The sequence below is a fragment of the Pristiophorus japonicus genome, chromosome 5, assembly GCF_044704955.1.
Source record: "Pristiophorus japonicus isolate sPriJap1 chromosome 5, sPriJap1.hap1, whole genome shotgun sequence".
In the NCBI taxonomy this organism is placed as follows: Eukaryota; Metazoa; Chordata; class Chondrichthyes; family Pristiophoridae; genus Pristiophorus; species Pristiophorus japonicus.
This window is the reverse complement of record NC_091981.1, coordinates 229,114,030-229,136,566: the sequence shown is the minus strand read 5'-3', so window position 1 is coordinate 229,136,566 and position 22,537 is coordinate 229,114,030. Positions and strand designations below refer to the sequence as shown.

General features: G+C 45.3%; 1 protein-coding gene across 1 annotated transcript in view; it reads right to left on the bottom strand.

The window, feature by feature from the left end:
* Nucleotides 1-22,537, bottom strand: part of LOC139263974 (macrophage mannose receptor 1-like) — a 367,543-nt gene that overhangs the window by 92,340 nt on the left and 252,666 nt on the right. The window contains exons 11-16 of the mRNA XM_070880074.1: nt 21,326-21,477; nt 20,883-21,082; nt 17,884-18,011; nt 14,964-15,048; nt 3,854-3,998; nt 946-987 (exon numbers count right to left, since the gene is read on the bottom strand). Of these exons, the coding sequence (XP_070736175.1) occupies nt 946-987; nt 3,854-3,998; nt 14,964-15,048; nt 17,884-18,011; nt 20,883-21,082; nt 21,326-21,477 (752 nt within the window). The remainder of the gene's footprint in view (nt 1-945; nt 988-3,853; nt 3,999-14,963; nt 15,049-17,883; nt 18,012-20,882; nt 21,083-21,325; nt 21,478-22,537) is intronic.

Below are 22,537 nucleotides of genomic sequence, written 5' to 3'. Positions count from 1 at the left end.
ACAGGGCTGTCTATGCAGCCAATCAAAAGGCAGAATTCTCACAGACAGTGAACAAGGAAGTGAGTAAGCCCTTAAAATTATAACTTCTCAAAATTGTGAGTGCGAGCAAATTAAAGATTGGACTTCTGTCATGGGGAGAAGGCAAACCTGAAATAAAGATGCACAAACTTAAAAATTTTTTTTTTTTTAATTTTTGTGAAACGGTTCTTAAAAATGATCATTTTTATTAAAATGGACAAATTTTACACTGGACAAAATTAAAATTAATTTTCCAGGACCTTAACATTTGTTTTGCAGTCAACATGCTGTTAAAACCCCGTTACACTTAATTCCTTTGGATCTAACTTTTAGTGGGGAATTTAACAGTGTACTTACTGCGGAAGAGCCAAAGTTTACATCAGTTTCAATGATTTACGAGATTTCACTGATTGCCAGCTCTGGGGATGGGGTTTGGGGGAGAGGCATTGGACACAATGCAGACAGTTTTGCAGCTTTCATTGACAGACCGCAACTTCGGGATTTCTGCATGCACTTACACATGCGCCATATCCCAAAGTTGCAGTTAGTTTGAAAGGTGGTGTGATAGCCTACTCTGAGAGTACATTTAGAAAGCTCTTCAATCCGAATGGGCTACAAACTTCAATATGGATCACAGAAGGGGTTCTATATGAGCATCGTTTTCAGTTAGCTGTGCTCTAGAAATGCTTACCACAAGGATATTCTAACCATTTTGTTTCAGTTGCTAACAGCTAGTTTTATTATGAGCCTGAACGCAACAGTTCAGTGTCTCCTAAATTAGTTGCCGTGCTATCCATTGGAAAATGAGTCAAGGGATGCATCCTAACATAAATGGCAAGACTTAAAGGAGGAGAATCTGTGGGCAGGGAGGGGGAATTGGCAATAAGATGGCAGCATGGAAAGAAATTGTAAAACATGTTGACTCACCCTGTGAAACTGAGTTTGTGGGTTCAGGCTTTACAGGTTGTCCTATGGAATCAAAAATGCAATATTATCAGATAGGAACTGAAGTGATTAATTAATAGGAAGGTTAATTTGCTAGGAATGTAATGAAACATTTTTATTTTCTGGGATTTGGAGCGTTAATAGTATTTTTGTCAGACTTAGTGGTTAATAACTAGGTTTTAGGATTAACAGATTCTAGGCATGCTCAAACACTAGGTAATCTATAAAATCTCTAGATTCTCCAAACTCTGCTATAGATTTTAGCTAATCAGATTTCATTGACAATCGAGCCTATTGTTAAAATTCCTAGCTGTAAATTTGTACTAAAAAACTGTACAAGCTTACACACCAACTCCCACCCTTTCACAGGTTCTCTCTCACCCCCAATCCTCCCGATTCAGACGTGAACTCTTCACCCTCTCCCAAATAATTCAAGCTGGCAATCTGCTTCCTCTTCCCCCCTCAGTTGAACCAACACCTCCATCTCAGTTCAAGCTGGTATCCATTCACTGCCCCCTTTGCCTTGTTCAGTTTGACACTCTACTTCTTCCTCCCCATCCCAAAGTGCCACTCCTAGGGCCCAAGTTTCTCTATAAGGTGCGCTGACTTTCTGGAATAAAAAGGGCGCCGAAAACTTACCTTGTGATTCTGCGACTCTTCAGGACATCTTCGTGCTCGGCGTGGCGCAGCACAAGGGGTCGGGGGCGGAGACAGGTCCCGGCGCTGAAAACAGTGCCGGGACTTCTGCACATGCTCGCTAGAGTGTGCGCGCATGTGCAGTAGCTCCTCGCCCCCGAGGCTGCGTGGGAGGGGCCCAAAGCATGCCGGTCCTAGCCCTGGCCAAATGGGCTCCCCGGGCGAAGATCAGGACTCGGGCCTCCTTCCCGTTCAGCTAGCTCCCCTCCTGTTTAGCTCCCCCCGCCTCCCCCCCATCCCGTTCAGCCCTCCCCTCCCCCCTCCATCCTCTCCCCCTCACTCCCCTTCCCCCTCCACACCTTCCTCCCCCCACCCTCCTCCTCTCCCCCTTCTCCTCCCCCTCCCTCCTTTCTTCCCTCTTCTCCTCTCACCCCCTCACCCCTCCCTCCTCTTCCTCTCCTATCCCCCTCCCCTCTCTCCCCCCTCCCTTCCCCCCTCCTATTCCCCTCCCTCCCCCCTTCTCTCCCACCTCCCTCCCCCCTTGTCTCTCCCCTCCCTCCTCCCTCCTCTCCCCCCTCCCTCCCCCCCTCCTCCTCTCCCTCCCTCCTCCTTCTCCACCCCCTCCTTCCCCCTCCCCCCTCTCTCCCCCCACCCCTCACTGTCAGAAACACAGAGGCACTGACAGAGACAGAGAAAGAGGCACTGGCTGGGGTGGTCGGGGGGGTGGCTCCATCCCAGCACACTATTGGAGGGCTCCCGGTGCTGCAGTAGGTGAGTAGAAACTAAATTTTTTATTTATTGATTTTTTATTATGCTTTTATTTTTTTGATTGATTTATTGGTTGATTTGTGATTTATTTATCATTTATTATTGATGATGGCTCTTTATTTGTAAAAGTGAAGTGTTTAACGTTTGTAAACTTCACTCCCCCCCACCCCATCATTCCCTACGCCTGATTTATAAGTGTAGGCAAGGTTTTTCTGAGCATACAAAAATCTACACTTACTCCTTTCTAAGTTAGTTCGGAGTAAGTTTTCGCTGCCTAAACTTGCAAAACAGGCGTAAGTGGCTGGACACGCCCCCTTTTGAAAAAAACATCTGTTCTAAAATGAAACTATTCTAACTCACTAGAACTGGAACAAACTAAATGCCAAGAATTGCAATTTCTAAGATGCTCCATTCCAAACTAGTTGCTCCAAAAATATAGGAGCAACTCAGGCCGAAACTTGAGCCCCTAATTTCTAACGCCTTCACTGCATCCATTTCCCCCTTCCCACTTCCTTCAATGACATACATTTCTACTTCCCTTTCTTCCACATGGCTATCCATTGCTCTCCTTTCCCTCCTTCACAGCCATCCATTTCCTTCTTTCCCCCATCTCCCCCCCCACCCCACTTCCCTCACTGCCACTTCAACCCAAGAACTCCTGCTACTCGTAAATGCAATGGCTAGATTCACTTTAAGTAGCAGCAGGACTGGGTTAGGACTGGCACGGAAGGTACAGAGTCCTACTTTATGCTGATTTTCATCAGCAAATGCTGACCATCAGTGTGACTATTTAATGGTTAACGTGTCTACAGTAGCTGGAAAAAACCCTCAAATGGCTGCTTTCTGGCACTTGGCAGCAGTAACCATAGCAAATCATCAGCAATAACTAGTACTAAGCTTTCTGTACAAACAGTGACATTTACACAGCTAATACAATATAAAACACAAATACCATCTTCACGTCAGTCACCATGGCAACCAAAGTGCTATTTCATGTGACCTTGCTCAGGAAGGAAACACATTTCCAACCCCTAACAAAACTCCAAGACTCAAGTTAAGCTTATTTTGAAGAAGACCAGTGTCAGTGTCAATCATCTTGTTAGTGCCCTCAAAGAATGAGTCAAATGGTCTTTTCTCATCCGTGACTTTTTCCTTTTATCATCTTTTGCATGAGTGGAATAAACATATAAGCCTCGAAGTTATTGTGAGTGATTTTATTATAAGAGCATGTGTGAAATTTCTCTCTCTGCTATTTTAATAGAGATGTTAAACTGTTTATCTTAGACAGTATTGCTCCTCCATTAAAGCAGAGGAGAGAGGAATTTGATATGAATGTGTTGGACGTCGATACGATAATAAGGTCCAGGTTGTAGCAGACAGCAACTTCTTTGCAGCTCATGTTCGCAGCACATGATATTCTTAATCGAATCATAATACAATTCAGTATGACTGGATAAATGGTGAGAATCCATTCTTTAATCCTTGCCTTTTTTAATTTTGCAAATCCAGTCATGTAACTTTTCACAAAATATGTCATTCCATTGCATGCTAGTGCTCATTCCTGTTTCAACACAGTTCTCAATCCCACGATACTGGTTGGGCTCGCCAGGATTCCAGTTCTCATACACTACCTAGAACAAAGATATAAACATTTTTAACAGTGTAATTATTTGAAATATATGGGAACAAAGAAAAAAATAGCAATAAATACAATGAATTAGGACAAGAGCATGCACCACTACAATGCAATGGCAAGTAAAGGCAGTTTGAGTTTACATAAAGGTAACTTAGTTTAAACAAACCTAAATCTGAATTTTTTTTTTAAAAGAGCCCAATTCCTTGCTTTGGATGGCTTGGGATAAATGTTAAATGGGAAAATAGATATATTATTTGAACATGCTTAATATCAGGAATAATTAGAAAGTGCAGATGAGAGATTTAGGGTGTGGTCACACAGCACTGTTTCCTTGTGAAATGGTTTTACTTCACACCAACACTGTAGTTATAGTGTAAATGTAGGTTAAATGTAGAATCAGAGCCTGATCTGACACCAAAGTGAAACATAGAAACATAGAAAATAGGTGCAGGAATAGGCCATTCGGCCTTTCGATCCTGCACCACCGTTCAATATGATCATGGTTGATCATTTTTGCAACTTTAGTACCCCATTCCTGCTTTCTCTCCATACTCTAAATCCCTTTTGAATATATCTAATGAACTGGTCTCAAAAACTTTCTGTGGTAAAGTATTCCACAGGTTCACAATTCTCTAGGTGAAAAAGTTTCTCCTCATCTCGGTCCTAAATGGCTTACCCCTTATCCTTAGCCTGTGACCCTGGTTCTGGACTTCCCTAACATCGGAAACATTCTTCCTGCATCTAACCTGTCCAATCCCATCAGAATTTTATATGCTTCTATGAGATCCCCTCTCATTCTTCTAAATTCCAGTGAATATAAGCCTAGTTGAGAAGTGGAGTAAGACTCTCTGAGGTCAGTTCAGGCCTTGACAACCCATTTACACTGCATTGGACTGAATTTCCATGACCCTGGGGCTGTAAATGGAGTGGAACCTGGGTGGGTAGGGGCAGAGGTTGGGGTCCAGTGCTTGGCTCTATTTCCACCCACTGAAACAACCTCACAGCATCGACCCTGTCAATCTCCTTCAGAATCTCTGGCTAATTAGGGGTGGTTGCATAATACATCTGCCAGGCATGTGCTACACAGAAACTACATCATGTAATTCATGTCATTAGCATCCGAGCAACACTGGCCATAGGAAATGCTTGCGTGTCCCTGGGACCTAAAGTTGCCACAGAGGGGGATATCACATAAGAACATAAGAAATAGGAGCAGGAGCAGGAGTAGGCCATACTGTCCCTCGAGTCTGCTCCGCCATTCAATAAGATCATGGCTGACCATTGAACTCAACTCCACTTTCCCGCCTGATCTCCATATCCCTTGATTCCCCTAGAGTCCAAAAATCTAGCTATCTCAGCCTTGAATATATTCAGAGATTACAGTCCTCTGGGCAGAGAATTCCAAAGATTCACAACCCTCTGAGTGAAGAAATTCCTCCACATCTCTGTCTTAAATGGCCTACCCTTTATCCTGAGACTCTGCCCCCTAGTAAGACACTCTCCAGCCAGGGGAAATAACCTCACAGCATCTACCCTGTCAATCCCCTTCAGAATCTTGTATGTTTTGCTGCGATCACCTCTCATTCTTCTGAACTCCAGAGAGTATAGACCTATTCTACACAACCTCTCATCATAAGGCAGCCCTCTCATTCCAGTAATCAATCCAATGAACCTTCATTGCACTGTCTCCAAGGCAACTATATCCTTCCTTAGATAAGGAGATCAAAACTGTACACAGTACTTCAGGTGTGGTCTCACCAAGCCCCTGCACAATTGTAGTAAGACTTCCTTACTCTTATACTCCAACCCCCTTGCAATAAAGGACAACATGCCATTTTTTCCTTATTGCTTGCTGTACCTGCATGCTAGCTTTCTGTGCTTCTTGCACAAGGACACCTAAATCTTTCTGAACACCAGCATTTAAAAGTTTCTCACCATATAAAAAATATTCTGTTTTTCTATTCTTCCTACCAAAATGAATAACCTTACAGTTCCTGACATTATACTCCATCTGCCACCTTACTGCCCACTCACTTAGTCTATCTATATCCCTTTGCAGATACTTTGTGTTCTCCTCACAGCTTAATGTCCCACCTAGCTTTGTATCATCAGCAAACTTGGATACATTACACTCGGCCCCTTCATCTAGGTTATTAATATAGATTGTAAATAGCTGAGGCCCCAGGCACTGATCCTTGCGGCACCCCACTAGTTACAGCCTGCCGACCTGAAAAAGACCCGTTTATCCCTACTCAGCTTTCTGTCCATTAACCAACCCTCTATCCATGCTAATACATACATGTCAAGACCAGTTTCTCTACAACAGTTGATCAGCGATCTTAAAGTGATCGAATGCTGCAAGGAAACCGGACTATTTGGAAGCTGGCTTTTAAAAAAAAAAAGATTTTAAAAAGCTTCAGGCAGCTTCACTCACACTATGGCTATTCACTGCAGAGTTTTCTCCCCCAACCTGAGGTGGGATGCCAAGTTGTGCTACAATGGCATGGGCACACATCCAATATATGCTAATACCCCGATGCCTGAAAGATGAATGGGGTCAGGGACACAACCAGTGGGTGGTCAAGGGTCCCTTCCCACTGTACTTATGGAAGTGGAGAATGACCTGAGGAAACTTGGGCACCACATAAGAACATAAGAATAAGGAGCAGGAGTAGGCCATTTTGCCCCTCGAGCCTGCTCTGCCATTCAATAAGATCATGACTGATCTGATCATGGCCTCAGCTCCACTTCCCTGCCCGCTCCCCATAACTCTTTACTCCCTTATCGCTCAAAAATCTGTCTATCACCGCCTTAAATATATTCAATGACTCTGCCCCCACAGCTCTCTGGAGCGATCTGAAATGGGCGGTAGCGTTAAATCTCTCTGACCTTCTGCCATAAAGTGTCGCTGTCCTTAGCAACAGCATGGCAATGCTCAATTCCCATGATTCAGGAGGTCATGGGTCATCATGACATGTGCAGAAGAGGAGACAGAGAGAGAGGGAGCTGAGAGGGATTGAAGGCGCGTGTGAGTGTGGTGTGGCTGCTTTGGGAGGAGGAAGGGAGAGTTTAGAACTTTAGAGAAAATAGGGAAACAAAAATTAGCTGTTACCAGCCAGATATTTGCCCGAATTTGGCCTATAATGGAGGAAGAGGAGGAGGCATCACAGCACGCTGTGGAGACTGACGCTGGCGAGAGCAGTGAGCTGGGAGAGGAGCATATTGGAGGTCACAAAAAGAGCCAAGAGATTCTCGGACGAGGCAAATGCCTCCCTCCTGCAGGAGGTCGAGACACGCTGGGGTGATTTGACCCAGGGAGGGCATGGGAAGCCTACCTCAAAGGCCTACCAGAAGATTTGGGCCGAGATAGCAGAGGTGGTCTCGTCGGCAACCAACGAGGTGCGTGAGGGCAACCAATGCAGCAAGCGATGGAACGATCTTGTGGGATCCGCAAGAGTAAGTATTACATTTATTTACATGTACTTATGTATTTATATAATTTAGATGTGAAGTCTTTCACTTTTATTGGGAATGTTGTAGTCAAAGCCTACGGTCAGGGTGCATGTCTTTAGGTAAAGAATGATAATTATAATAATCATGATTACTTCTGTCAGTTATGTGTTGTATCAGTCTCTGTGACAGTACCCAGCAATGATATCACACAGTGATCTCATGCCATGTCGTCCTGTCACCTTTTACAGAAGAAGCTATCGACGATGAGGTCCATGCAGAGGCGAATGGGTGGGGAGCCACCAGTCCCCAGCGACATCACTGATATGGAGGAGCAGGTGCTCGCACTCATGGGGAAGCAGCCGCGGATAGCCACGGATGCATCTGCAGACCCTGAAGTGAAGCGACGTGAGTAAAGCTTACACCATTGCGTGATGTAAAGTCAATAGATGCCACACACACTCATATCCGAACAATCATATATGACAGATGATTTCTAAAATTGTCCCAGAAATAATGCTGGCCGAATGAAAATCATTGCAGTGCACCATGTGTTGATGGTCATTAAATGTGATGTCTGTGATGAACTTGATAGCGGTGGTGCTTTTGTCGTGCATATGCTGTGTGTAGCGCTGGAATCACCTTATCACCCTAGCACCCGCTTCTCCTCTAATAACCTCATTCGTGTTTTGCAGCTCAGCCAGCAGCACGGCCCTAGGCAAGATCACAGAGGCCAGAAGGTGGGGGCGCGGGGCCAGACTCGCCAGATGATCCTACATCTGCTGAGCAGCTCCGATTCTCGCCCGTCAATCCACTGGGTCTGTTCTCTATGGATGAGAGCGCGGACTTCGAGGAACCTGCATCGCCATGCTTCAGAAGCCATTCCACCCCAAGGCCATTTAGTGCTCCTCCGGCCATTCCCACCTCCACCCAGGAGGTACCGGCCCCAAGCATCTCACCACAGAGCACCCCATTTGTCCCCAGGACAGGGCAGACCCTGCAGAGACCTCGTGGACGCGGCAGGTCTGGTCCACGAGCGCTACATGAGAGCGGCGAGATGGTACAGTTGTCCAGGAGGACTGTAGACATTGGTGACTAGATCCTCGATGCATTGGGGAGCATATCTCGACAGCTGGCCACCATGACTGAGTACATTCCGCGGATAGCGGAGGTCCTCATCGAAGCTGCCCAGATATTTGGCATTCACTGCCATTATGATCTAGTTGTGGTTGACAACTAGTTGGACCTTCAGGGAGTGAAATCCTTTTCTGTTATGAAAAAGCTCTGAGTCCTGAGAATGTGCCCTCGTGGCGATGTGAGTACACAGTATTGTTCCCTGCATCCTGGGGAACTTAGTAATGTGGTAGAATGCTCCAGCACTGTCAGTCTGAGCCTCCGTGGTCATGGGGAATCTGATAAAGTCCATCCTTCACGCATACAGGGCCTCCATGACCTGTCTAATGCAGCGATGGGTGGCATGGTGAGACAGAGGGGAAATCTCGACCACGTAGGCCCAAAAGAAACCGGACGTGTAGACAAACAGTGCTGCTGTCCTGATGGCACTCTGCATATGTGGCCTGATGAGTTCACATATTTCATTGATCACCACCTTGTGGAAACGCAATCTCCGAAGGCAGGTGTGCTCAGACACGTCGAGGTAAGACCTCTTTTCGCTGTAAGTGCGGGGTGTGTATGGTCTGGACCTCCTCCTCAATCTTGCACATTTTAAATTGGGCACATAATGATGTGCAGCAGACATTGACCCATTTGCACTCTGCAGCATCTGCGTATTAATCGATGCAGGCTGAGAAATGGCTGGCTCAATTGCAATGAAAGTATAATAGCGATTGATCAGAAGCAATAATTTCCTCACTAAAATACACCTAGAGTAAACCCCAATAGTCCAGAGTCTGAAAATATGTCTGCTGAGATGGTCACTTCACCTGAGAAGAACTCCAGAGTCAATGCAAACTCCCTCGAAGTTGAAGCAGCCTTTTGAATGAAGTGATCTGTGATTCCAAAAATGGCACTTTTTCTGAGCGGTGTTTTGGTTGAGCGATATTGTGGGTAATATGTGTGCGAGGTGGTGAAAGTGACACTGGGCAATTTCTTGCATGTTAGTTTCGGCAAATGTGATCTTTACGACAAAAAAAAGTGGGCGGTCGGTATTATTGAATCACAGCATTAATTACTTGTGGAAAGTAATGCTGAGCAATATTATAGGCGTTGATTTTGCCAATTCTGAAGATTCCGCCCCAAAAAAGTGGGCAGGTGGTATTATTTTTTCCCGGCGTTACGCATATAGAGAAATTAACTGTAGTGTATGAATAAAGAGTCTGACCAGATACTATGAGCTCAAAGTAACATGCGACCTTAGTCTTTTATTGCAGGTGCCTCCAGAGTGCCTCTCCAGCCTGTGAGGCCTCCTTAAGTACAGCTGCTCCCAAGGGATTGTGGGATCCCTTGGGACTCCAGGGGATGAGCCCTCTAGTGGTTAAACATGTATTTTCCAGGTTTACATCTATAACAACACTCTCCTCCCCGCCCCCCCCCCACCGCCCCCAAAGTCAATAGTGTAACTATTTACAAGGTGAGTTGATCTGGGGCCTTTCTTTCCCTGGTTGATCATCTCGGTGCAAATGCTAGTTTTGGTGAGTCGTTTTTTGGGCCGTCGCTGGGCTGCTGTGCAGCTGGCCTTGCTGGGCTGCCTTGTGTGGTGAGTCCTGCTGGACTGCTACGGGTGATGGGTTCTGCTTCGTGGTCAACCGCTGTGTCAGTTGCCACTGGTGTGTGTGTTGGGGGGTCAAAACAGGTAGGGTCTAGTGTGGGTTGCTCTGGATAGTCCGTGAATCTGAGTTTGGTTTGGTCCAAGTGTTTCCTGTAGATGAGTCCATTTGAAAGTTTGAGCCAAAACACCCTACTCCCCTCTTTGGCCACGAAAGTGCCGGGAAGCCATTAGGGACCTTGTCCATAGTTCAACACAAATACAGGATCATCAATCTCAATTTCGCGTGACACATTTGCACTATCATGATATGTACTTTGTTGAAGCCGCCTGCTCTCTACCTGGTCATGTAGATCAGGGTGGACTAACGAGAGCTTTAAGTGCCCTTTTCATGAGCAGTTCAGCGGGTGGAATCCCAGTGAACGAGTGGGGTCTCGTGCGGTAACTAAGCAGGACTCGGGATAGGCGAGTCTGCAGTGTGCCTTCAGTTACCCGCTTCAAGCTCTGCTTGATAGTTTGCACTGCTCTCTCTGCCTGACCATTGGATGCTGGTTTGAACGGGGCAGATGTGACATGTTTGATCCCATTGCAGGTCATGAACTCTTTGAACTCAGCATTGGTGAAACACGACCCGTTCTCACTCACAAGGACATCAGGCAGGCCTTGCATGGCAAACATAGCCTGCAGGCTTTCAGTGGTGGCAGTGGACGTGCTTGCCGACATTATCTCACATTCAATCCATTTGGAGTATGCATCTACAACCACTAGGAACATTTTTCCCAAGAACGGGCCTGCATAGTCGACATGGACCCTAGACCACAGTTTGGAGGGCCAAGACCATAAATTTAGTGGCGCTTCCTTGGGTGCATTGCTTAACTATGAACATGTGTTACATTGTGAATGCAGGACTCTAAGTCCACATCGATAGCGGGCCACCCGCGTGGGATCTGGCTATCACTTTCATCATTACAATGCCTGGGTGGGTACTGTGGAGATCACTAATGAAAGTGTCCCTGCCCTTTTATGGTACCACTAACCAATTACCTCACAGAAGGCAGTCTGCCTGTATAGACATTTCATCTTTGCGCCGCTGATACGGCTTTATTTTCTCCTGCATTTCTAATAGGACACTGGAACAGCTCCCGTGAAGCACACAGTTTTTTTAATAAGGACAGTAAGGGGTCCTGGCTCATCCAGGTTCTAATCTGTCGGGCAGTAACAGATGATTGCTCACTCTCGAATGCTTCCATTACCAGAACTAAATCTGCAGGCTGTGCCATTTCCACCCCCGTGGTGGACAATGGCAGCCTACTGAAAGCATCGGCACAGTTTTCTGTGCTTGGCCTGTGGCAGATGGCGTAGTTGTATGCGGACAACGTGAGCGCCCATCTCTGGATGCGGGCTGATGCATTCGTATTTGTCCCCTTACTTTCAGAAAAGAGGGATATCAGTGGCTTATGGTCAGTTTCCAATTCAAATTTGAGCCCAAACAGATATTGATGCATTTTCTTTACCTCATAAACACACACTAATGCTTCTTTTTCAATCATGCTGTAGGCCCTCTCAGCCTTAGACAGACTCCTGGATGCATAAACAACTGGTTGCAATTTCCCAGATTCATTAGCTTGTTGCAATACACACCCGACACCATATGACGACACATCACATGCCAGTACCAAACACTTACATGGATCATACAACACAAGCAATTAGTTTGAGCATAATAGTTTTCTAGCTTTTACAAAGGCATTTTCTTGGCTTTTACCCCATACCCATTCATCTCCTTTACGCAGTAAAGCGTGCAGTGGTTCTAACAGTGTGCAGAGACCTGGTAAGAATTTAGCAAAGTAGTTCAGGAATCCCAGAAACGGCCACAGCTCGTTCAAGTTCTGTGGCCTCAGTGCGTTCTCGATTGTCTCCGTCTTCGAATCGGTGGGCCTGATGCCATCCGCGGTGATTCTTCTCCCCAGGAACTCCACTTCAGGTGTCAGGAAAACGTAGTTCGAGTGTTTTACCCCGAGCCCCACGCGATTCAGCCGACTAAGAACCTCCTCCAGGTTCTGCAGATGCTGGACTGTGTCCCGACCTGTAACCAAGATGTCGTCCTGGAAAACCACGGTGCACGTGAGCAACTTCAGCAAGCTTTCCATGTTTCTCTGGAATATCGCCGCGGCTGATCGAATCCCAAACAGGCATCTGTTGTAAATGAAGAGACCTTTGTGCGTGCTGATGCAGGTGAGGCCCTTCGATGATTCGTCCAGCTCCGGTGTCATGTAGGCGGAGTACAAGTCCAGCTTCGTGAACGTCTTCCCTCTCGCCAGCATCGCAAAAAGCTCATCTGCCTTTGGTAGTGGGTATCGATCCTGCAGGGAGAAACGATTGCTAGTTACTTTGTAATCAGCACAGATTCTGACGGTGCCATCTCCCTTGAGGATTGGAACAATTGGACTGGCCCATTTATTGAAGTCGATCAGCGAAATGATGCCCTCTCGTTGCAGCTGGTCCAGCTCGATCTCTACCCTTTCTCTCATCATGTATGGTACTGCTCTCACCTTGTGATGGATGGGTCGCGCCCCCGGAATTAGGTGGATCTGCACTTTTGCTCCTTGGAACTTCCTGATGCTTGGTTCGAACAGCGAGGGGAACTTGTTTAGGACTTGGGCACACGAAGTGTCGTCGATGGGCGAGAGCGCTTGGACGTCTTCCCAGTTCCAGCGTATCCTCCCCAGCCAGCTTCTGCGAGCAGCGTGGGGCTATCGCCTGGTACCACCCAGAGTGGTAACTTATGCACCGCTCCATCGTAGGAGACCTTTACAGTAGCACTGCCGATTACGGGAATCAGTTATTTTGTGCAAGTTCTCAGTTTAGTGCGAATGGGAGTCAGGACTGGCCTTGAGGCCTTGCTGCACCACAATTTATCAAAAGTCTTTTAACATAGAAACATAGAAACATAGAAAATAGTTGCAGGAGTAGGCCATTCAGCCCTTCGAGCCTGCACCACCATTCAATAAGATCATGGCTGATCATTCCCTCAGTACCCCTTCCTGCTTTCTCTCCATACCCCTTGATCCCTTTAGCCGTAAGGGCCATATTTAACTCCGTCTTGAATATATCCAATGAATTGGCATCAACAACTCTCTGCGGCAGGGAATTCCACAGGTTAACAACTGTGTGAGTGAAGAAATTTCTCCTCATCTCAGTCCTAAATGGCCTACCCCTTATCCTAAGACTGTGTCCCCTGGTTCTGGACTTCCCAATACCCTGTCCAGTTCTAGCAGGACTTCTCTGCTTTTACACTATATCATCCTTACAATAAAGGCCAAGATTCCATTGGCCTTCCTGATTATTTGCTGTACCTGCATACTAACTTTTTGTGTTTCATGCACAAAGACCCCCAGTTCTCTCCAGTACTGCATCACTTTGTAATTTTTCTGCATTTAAATTATAATTTGCTTTATTATTATTTCTGCCAAAGTGGATAACCTCATATGTTCCCACATTATACTCCATCTGCCAAATTTTTGCCCACTCACTTAGCCTGTCTATGTCCTTTTGCAGATTTTTTCTGTCCTCCTCATAATTTGCTTTCCCACCCTTCTGTGTATCATCAGCAAACTTGGTTACAGTACACTCGGTCCCTTCTTCCAAGTCATTAATATAGATTGTAAATAGTTGAGGACCCAACACCGATCCCTGCGGCATCCCACTAGTTACTGTTTGCCAACCGGAAAATAACCCATTTATCCCGACTTTTTGTTTTCTGTTCGTTAGCCAATCCTCTATCCATGCTAATATATTACCCCAACCCCGTGAGCTTTTATCTTGTACAGTAACCTCTTATGTCGCACCTTATCGAATGCCTTCTGGAAATCCAAATACACCACATCCACTGGTTCCCCCTCATCCACCTTGCTCGTTACATCTTCAAAGAACTCCAGCAAATTTGTCAAACATGATTTCCCTTTCATAAAACTATGCTGACTCTGCTTGATTGAATCATGTTTTTGAAAATGTCCTGCTACTGCTTCCTTAATAATGGACTCCAGCATTTTCCCAATGACAGATGTTAGGCTAACTGGTCTATAGTTTCCTGCTTTTTGTCTGCTTCTTTTTTTAAATAGGGGTGTTACATTTGCAGTTTTCCAATCCGCTGGGACTGCCCCAGAATCCAGGGAATTTTGGTAGATTACAACCAATACATCCACTATCTCTGCTGTTGCTTTTCTTAAGACCCGAGGATGTAAGCCATCAGGTCCAGGGGACTTGTCCGTCTTTAGTCCCATTATTTTATCTCATACTACCTCATTAGTGATAATTCCTCCCTCCCTTTTGCCCCTTGATTATCCACTATTGGGATATTTTTAGTGTCTTCTACCGTGAAGACTGATACAAAATGTTTGTTCAACATTTTGGTGCATTTACATAAGTGCTTTGCCCCGGCAGTGAGCTTGTTGTGTAAATGCACCGTTAGATGCTCGGATATTCCATAATGCTTTTGTTCCTTTGAAGTAAATCTTTAAGTTTGAAAACCACAATGTGAACAGGTGAGAAAAAAAAGTTAATTCTACAAATGTTCGTTGCTAACTAAATTCTTAAAGGTCTTTGTTAAACATCTAAAACTAGAAATGTAGCACACTGCAAGACATCAAAATAATGAGTAAAATGGAATGCATTACAATTAAACTATGGACATACTTTAAAATGTGGGGTTATTTATTTCAAAAACAAAATAGGAAGTTATTTTGAAATCACACACTGTTGCTCACTTGAGGTCAAAATACTTACTGGACTGCCATCACTCCAGATAAATCCACCATTCGGGCTAGGCTTATTTAGTCCAATCCACACAGATGACTCAACCAAAGCTGACCTATATATAATAAAAAGAAAAAATGAAGAATATATTGTGGTCAATTTGAACTTGAGGCACTGAATTGGTGCTGGATGGGCAGGGAAAACGTGCCATTTACCCACAAAAAGCGTGAGACTATTTTGATGGTTGGGCCTCATCAACCTACGAGAGGTGGTTTGCCCATGAGTTTTCAGATGTTGACAAGCCAATGAAGGGGGTGAGATTTCAGGTGGACCCAAAAGATAAGCTGCACTTCTGAAAGCAAGATGCATCCTCTCAAAGCGAGGATGTTGGGTTACCACTGCAACACTCGAATGTGAAATTGAGCATCAGCAAGGTCTTAATCACGGGCACCACAATTCCCAATTCTGGAGATTTTAGTGCAGGGAACGAGGATGCGCAGGTACTTCCGTGAAGAGTTGAACTCCCAGGCAGACCCTGGGCAAGTTTGGAGGAAGATCTCGTAGCCGTCAGTGGAGTCAGCCTCACCCCTAAGGCATGGTTTCAATGCCAGAAATAATTTAAACTTCCTACATATTTAGCCACAGTAAGAATTGTTTCTTGTCATAACTCATTGTCTGCATTATATCTTGGCACATTACTTCCAACCGCAACACCCACCCCGCCACCCCCGCCCAACATTCCCATCCTCCTCCACACCTGCTCATACTCTAATGAGCAATGGGAACTAAAGCTTCCCTCCACTGACTTCCAACGGCACCATCAGCAGTCCTGTTGTCCTTACAGCAAGCGCATGCAGCATAGTGATGTCACATGGTTGCACTGGGAAAGCTATTTCTCATCCTTCCCACCACGTATTACCCTCCAGCCATTTTCCTGCTCTATAATACCTCCCCATTCTGCTCACTGCGTGCGCAAGGCCACCTACCCCACCCATCCTCTGCTCAAAAACCGCTAAGAGGTAAAATCTCCCTATAATTTCTAGGGCCTCTGCTATTTCTTCCTCACTTCCCTCAGCATTATAGGATATATCCCATCAGATTCTGATACTTTGTCGTGCTTCAGATTAACTAATTTCTCTAATACTTTCCTTTTAATTATTATAATATCTCTCATATCACTTTTGACCAAATCAGATTTACCTCCTCCCCAATATCATTCTCTTTTGTGAACACTAATGTGAAATATTTGTTAAGTATCCTCACTAATTTCCATTTATCCTCTAATACCCCATTATCCTCCTCTCAGCATTACCCCCAGGACCAAGTTTCAGTGCAGGAAATGATTTAATAATCTGACAATGAGGAGCAAGGGTTAGTACAGGTCTTTGCACTTCCATTTCTCTGCTTTACTCCTAGCCATCGCACTTCCCTCACGCCCGTCCACCTCACCCCTGTAAAACTCTGAACGCTTCCCTCCTCTACACTACATGTTTCTCCACCAATTACAGCAAGTTGATATCAGCAAAAGTAAATATAAAGCTGGCCGATTGCCATAAAAGCCCAACTGGTCCTTTAGGGAGAGAATCTGTTATGCTTAACTGGTCCGGCCTATATGTGACTCTGGTACCACATCAGTGTAATTGACACTTAACTGGTCTTTGAAGTGGTCTGATAAACCAGTCAATTACCACCAGTTTCTCAGGGCAACTAGGGATGGACAATAATTGTGGATTTGCCAGAGATCCCAAAGGAACATTTGATAGGCTCTTTATGGGGCCGAGTTTCGGGGGGACCTTTTGTTGTCATATTTTCCTTCCATTACCGCACTGTGTTACTAGATTTGGAATGGGTTTAGTGAAGAAAACCCAACCCTGGAAGTTTAAATCAGAGAGGTTGGTCATTCAGTCCAACGCATCTGTTGCCATTTATTGGAGAAATGCAAACTAAATTCTCCTTATCTCTATCCTCACTCTCTTAGTGACAATTTTAAATCAATGACCCCCTCATCACTGACTCTACAACCAGAGGAAATTGTCTTTGTCTAGTCACCTATCTAACCCTATCTAATTTTAAAACCCTTATATTAAATCTTCTCTTCAGCTTCTCTGTTCTAGTTGACTACTGAATACATTTGAAATTTTCATTCTGATTGGAAAGCCATTTTTAATGAGAAATGAGTCACACAACAGTCAAGTTGAGTTCCAGCACAATCAAATAATTTTGGCCTGGATATTTACTGGGGCAGGTTACATAGGTGGGGCGGCGGGGGGGGGGGGGGGGGGGGGGCTGGGTTTTGTCTGGGTGTCCCCGCATTCTGTGGAGATTTTACTCAACAGAGTGCATCTTTTGGCCCCGATAAGTTCCCCACCCGAATGTTAGCCTGATTGACAGGTTTGGCTTCCAGTCGGGCAGGAAGCACTTTGGAGCAGGCCGCAGGACTAGGTAGGTCCCATTCGCAACCCGGGGTGTCCGATCTCAGACCCTGGGGGTCTTTGTATGGGGAGGTTGGGGTATGATGCGGAGGAGGGGGATCTTGGGGAGCCGGAGAGAAGCACACCTGCTCCTCCTAGCCCACAAGCAGTGATGTGAAGGCACTTACCTTCTCCCCGAAGCTGTTCTCACCTCACTTCAGCTGCCGGGTTTCCCAAGGCCTGGGAAACGTGGCCACCCACAGTAAAACACAGGTTAAATCAGAGGCTGCCAGCTTCTTTAACATACTAACCTGTCGCCTGGGAGCAGGTTGGCTGCCCACCCCTTATCCCACCTCTATAAGACCCGGAAGACGGTGGGTTGGAGCCAGCTTCCCAATGTGCGTGGACTATTTCCCAATTAAAACCCCCCACCCACACCCAATCCCACAATTCATCCATGTTATTAATTCCCCCGATTGTAACTCATATTGTATTTGTCTTAGTGAGTTGCTGAGGAATGGGAGACATGAAATACTTACACTAGTTCAGTCCAGAGAAAACTTTCTTCAGAAGCATCATGGATGCTGACAAGATCTCCTCCCATTGCGCGACAGTAATTACGTGCTTCAAACCATGATTTCTTATTTCCGTCAGATTTTATGTAAAGCTAGGTGGGAAAGCATGTATCTTATTAATCTTCAGATACCTTGGGGACACAGCCGAAGAAAAATAGGGTGGCCTTAGATAGCAGGATCAGAGTTGATAAATGGTTTAAAATGAAACCTGTGGAGGGGTTGAGGTCATACCACGTTAGTTAAAAGGGCTGTTGGTCAGATGTTGAAACACGTTCCATTGTCTGATAGGTTATTATGGTGTTTGTGCATTCTATCCTACTGGTTGATATGTTACAGGACCTGGAGTATGTTTTCTGATGTTAACCGTGGTCCCATTGCAGGAAAAGCACAACTTGAGATTTTCCCATCAGTGTAGTGCAGCAGATGCAATGAAACAATGGGCTAGATCTTGCTGGAGAGGGGCACCTTGTGCCTATGCTCTTAATTAAACATTTACTTGCACCCTGCCACTCAAAGATTTTGCGCCGTAACTTGCTGTAAATGCAAGCTGATGTTGGCATGGTGAAGGCAACAGGGCATCTGGGACCTTAGTGAGCGGCAGGACCAACAGTGTATATGTTTAACCAATTAGATTTAAGGATTGAGAAAGAAACAGAGGAGCAACAAAGGTGAGTGAATTAGAGTCAAATCAGTTACAGAAAGGGAAATAAGGAGAGGGGAAAGAAAAATTGAATTACAAGAGAGAGAAAAAGAGAGAAAGGAAAATTAAGGAAAAAAATTAATAAATTAAAATGTAGGAATGTTTTAAATCTCTAAAAAGAATTTACTACATGCAGGAATGAGACTAAACAGTTTAAATTGTTCCCTTCCTGGGCTGCAGAAGTTGATTGGAAGTGCATTAACAATTATTATGCTGTTAGAAAGGTACTTCCGCTCTTAATTACCAGCCCTAGTTTTCTGTGGAGAGTTTAATTGGCAACGAATGTGCAAATCCAGCAAGTTCGTAAAAGTAACAGGAAGCTAAGGGCGACATCCCGTTTGTGCGAAGAAAATGATAGAGCGGCATAAATCAACCAGCAAGTTCTGGAGATTCACAACTCAAGGCATATCTCTTAATTCTCTGAATTTTCTGGCCGATTCACATATTAATAAAGTCGTTTCTTTTCCGCAAGAATTGGCCTTATATGTCACATGATTGAGGGTGAAAATATTACAGCCTAGAAATGTAATGGTGTCGTGCCTATTTTCCAATATGGAGGGCAGAAAGTGCGCGGTCATTCTGATCTGGAATTACACCATCCACCACATTGGACTGGGCTTGTCCGTTGGTGTCAAGAGTGCATACTAGACCTATTTAAAGGAAAGATTAAAGTGTTCAAATCAGAACGTTGGACCCCATTCTGATACAAACGGCACTGTGGGAGGAGGCTAATGAGGTCAATGTGAAAGTTCAGGCCATTTCTGACGTTGGGGGGGAGGGAGATCGGGGGGCCTGCAGGTCGGGACCAGGGAGGATGGAAATCAGAAGTCGAGGTCGGGGGGTGGAAGAGGGAAATCGGGGGATGGGGATCTCGGAGCCGGGGTCCAGGAGAGGGGGCGTTCAGGAGGGGGTTTATTGCGGTGTAGGAACCTCCTCGCAGCTCCACATTCAGGTAAGTAACACTTTTTTTGCTGCCGACAGTCTGCAGGGTTGGTTTCCCTGAGTACATCTTGTGATGACGCTGGCTGTCTCAAGACAAACCAACCTTGCAAACAAAGACCCCAAGCAAGCATTACATTTCTTATTTGCTTATGGAAAAAGGCTAATCCCTACTGCAAGCATGGGTAAAGGACATATGTTGTTTGTCTATGGCGGGTGGCCTGCTTCCTGCCTGCCATTTTGGGACTTAGGAGGCAGTGTAGCACCTAAATAACGGCCATTACGAGGTTCAGGTTTTAGGCCATAAACCTTAATATTCAGGAATAATTACAACTGCTTGAGACTCTCCTGTCTTTTTTGGCTGACAAATGGTTTACAAGTGGAGACAAATAGGAGAAATAAAGAGAAAACAAAGAAAGAGAGGACAAAAAAATGTTTGAGTCTATTGGGTTCCAATTTGAAGCTATCTGTAAGGAAAAAAATTTAAATGGGAGAAAAAATGAGGACATCTTCAGAACATCCCCAAATAATTTCACAGCCATTACATTTTAAGTGTATCCACTGTTGTTTTGTAGGTAGGTCGGGCTCTGCTGGAACCATTTGGCTCCAGATGTCATCTGAGCCTCAATCCAGACTTGGACACAAGAGCTGACTGCCAGAGAAGAGGAGATAGTAACTGAACTCGACAATTCAAAGCAGCATTTGACTGCATGTCAAGGAGCCCTGGCAAACCTGAGGTCACTGCAGATCAAGAGGAAAATTCTCCAATGGTTGGTGTCATACCTGATGTGAAAGAAGATGAAGTACAGGTCAGTTATCACAGCCCCAGGACATCAGAAAGTCTCCTTGGCTGAACCATCTTCAGAGAGGAGCTGCATGAGCTCCGGTGCAGTCGGCCATTCAGGAAGTGGGGAGGTTGTGGCAGGGGAGGAATATACTTCCATTGTGGGGCTCCGAGAAAAACTTTATCCCTTCCTGGCCCCAGAAAGGTGAGTTTTAATCTTACCTTCATGCTCTTCTCATTGGTCTTAATTGACATAATAGGACCCCTATTTGCACAAATGTAAGAGTCCCACTTGACTCAGGTGGGCGCCTCATACGCCGGAAAAATCGGACAATTTAAAGTCACATCGGATTGTGGACAGAGTGAGTAATTCACCTGCTCCATTTTAATCGCCGCCCCAACCCCCCCACCATGGCAAGTTTCCGCTGGAAAGTTAAAATTTCACCCCAAGATGGCTGCAGGCTGTTTTTAAAGAGACGGCACTAATAAATAAGATACAAAACTATAAAAGGACACAATTTAAATATTTGGTAGACTCACTTTGAAGCAGTATCCGGAGCCCTGGTATGTTTTCCAGTCTTCCGGACATGTTGCGGCAGGAGTTGTTGGCATAATTGCAGGAGGTGTCACACCAGCCGCCCAACGTTTGCAGATATATTTTGCCTTCAACATACAGTCATAAATACCCCATAACCCAGCAACATTTCCAGTCGCCATACCAACGCAGCCAGCATTTCTCCCTGCAAATAATGGTTCAAATATCATATTCTGTAAGTAACCAAATGGACTAATAGGTAAGAAACAGAATAATACTCCTCAAACAAATTGAAACCATTAGATTTTGCTTGAAAATAAGCAATAATTTAATTAACAGTACTATAATTAAATCATATCATTTTTATTCGGTTTGTAGAACTGCAGATCAGTAGACATTAAATTAAATCTCTCTCACAATGTTAGGAGGCACAGTGCTTAATGCCCACCTGGCATATCGACATTCCAATGTGTAAATGATATTGGCTCGCCATTCACAGACTTGAAGGCACCTTGTTTGTCTGTATCAGACTTTATGCCAATCCAAAAATATATCTCAGGCCTCAGACCAATTAAGCTTGTCAGAAAAGCTTGCTCATATCTGGAATGGAGAAAAATATAAGCAATAGAAAGGCTGGTTCCCCTCCACTGAGTCATTCCAACAATAGAAATTCCGATGCAAATGTTCCAAGTTTCATGGAATGATATAGCACAGAAGGAGGCCATTCAGCCCATCATGCCTGTGCTGGTTTAACATTAACAAAAAAAAAGATACACGTAACCAAAGCCTATTACTCAGAGGGCTAGAAATTATGTAGCGCCCTGTTTTGAGCACTAACTTTTGAAGGAGTGCAAAATTATCGCTGGGCGAAAACGATTTGCTGCTCCTGGGAACTTCTGGTTTAGCGCTCTAAGAGCAAAGTGGAGCACTAAATCAAATGCTATCACTTCCCTTAGCATGCTCAAGTGAGTGAGAGGGGCAATAGCCGCAGTGCGCTGGGCAAAGTTCAGTGCAGCGCTGCCGTCTTTGGCGGCTGCTTCCCTCACTTAAAGGAAACTGTCAATCAATCCTCATGCTCTGTCTGTGGGGCCACACGGGACCTGTGCTACATGCATAGCAGCCCCAAGCACTCTAAGACAGTGCAGGGCTAAGGAATTGCAGGGTCAAAAGAAATCAGAAGGCACCAGACTGGGGAGAGTAATAAAGTTTGTCCTACCTAACCACCCCTGCCTTTAAATATCGTTCCCCAAGCGGCCAGCCGAGGTGACAGTGCCTCCTGCAGCTGTCGTTGTTGATGCCCGGTAATGCTGCGAATATCACATCCAGGGCGCTGCGCACCGGATGACGTCGTGATCTACGGGCTGCAAGAGAGTGAGGCAGCAAGTGTCAGCACTAGCGCAAAACCACCAGGGAAGTTCGGGGGCGTCGGTGAATTTGTCGCGCCCAGCGTGTAACCCTCTAGCGCCCCATTACCGCTTCCCGCAGGCGCTAACGGGAGGCACAAACCAGCAAAATTTCTCCCCCGATTTGCCTTAATAGTAACTGCCTCAAACTTGATCAGATGCTTATTATTAAGCAATATTATGCTGGTTCCCCACTACTGAGGCAAGAAAAATCCTTCCAACAGTAGAAGCTCCAATGCAAATGCCTGTGCTGGTCT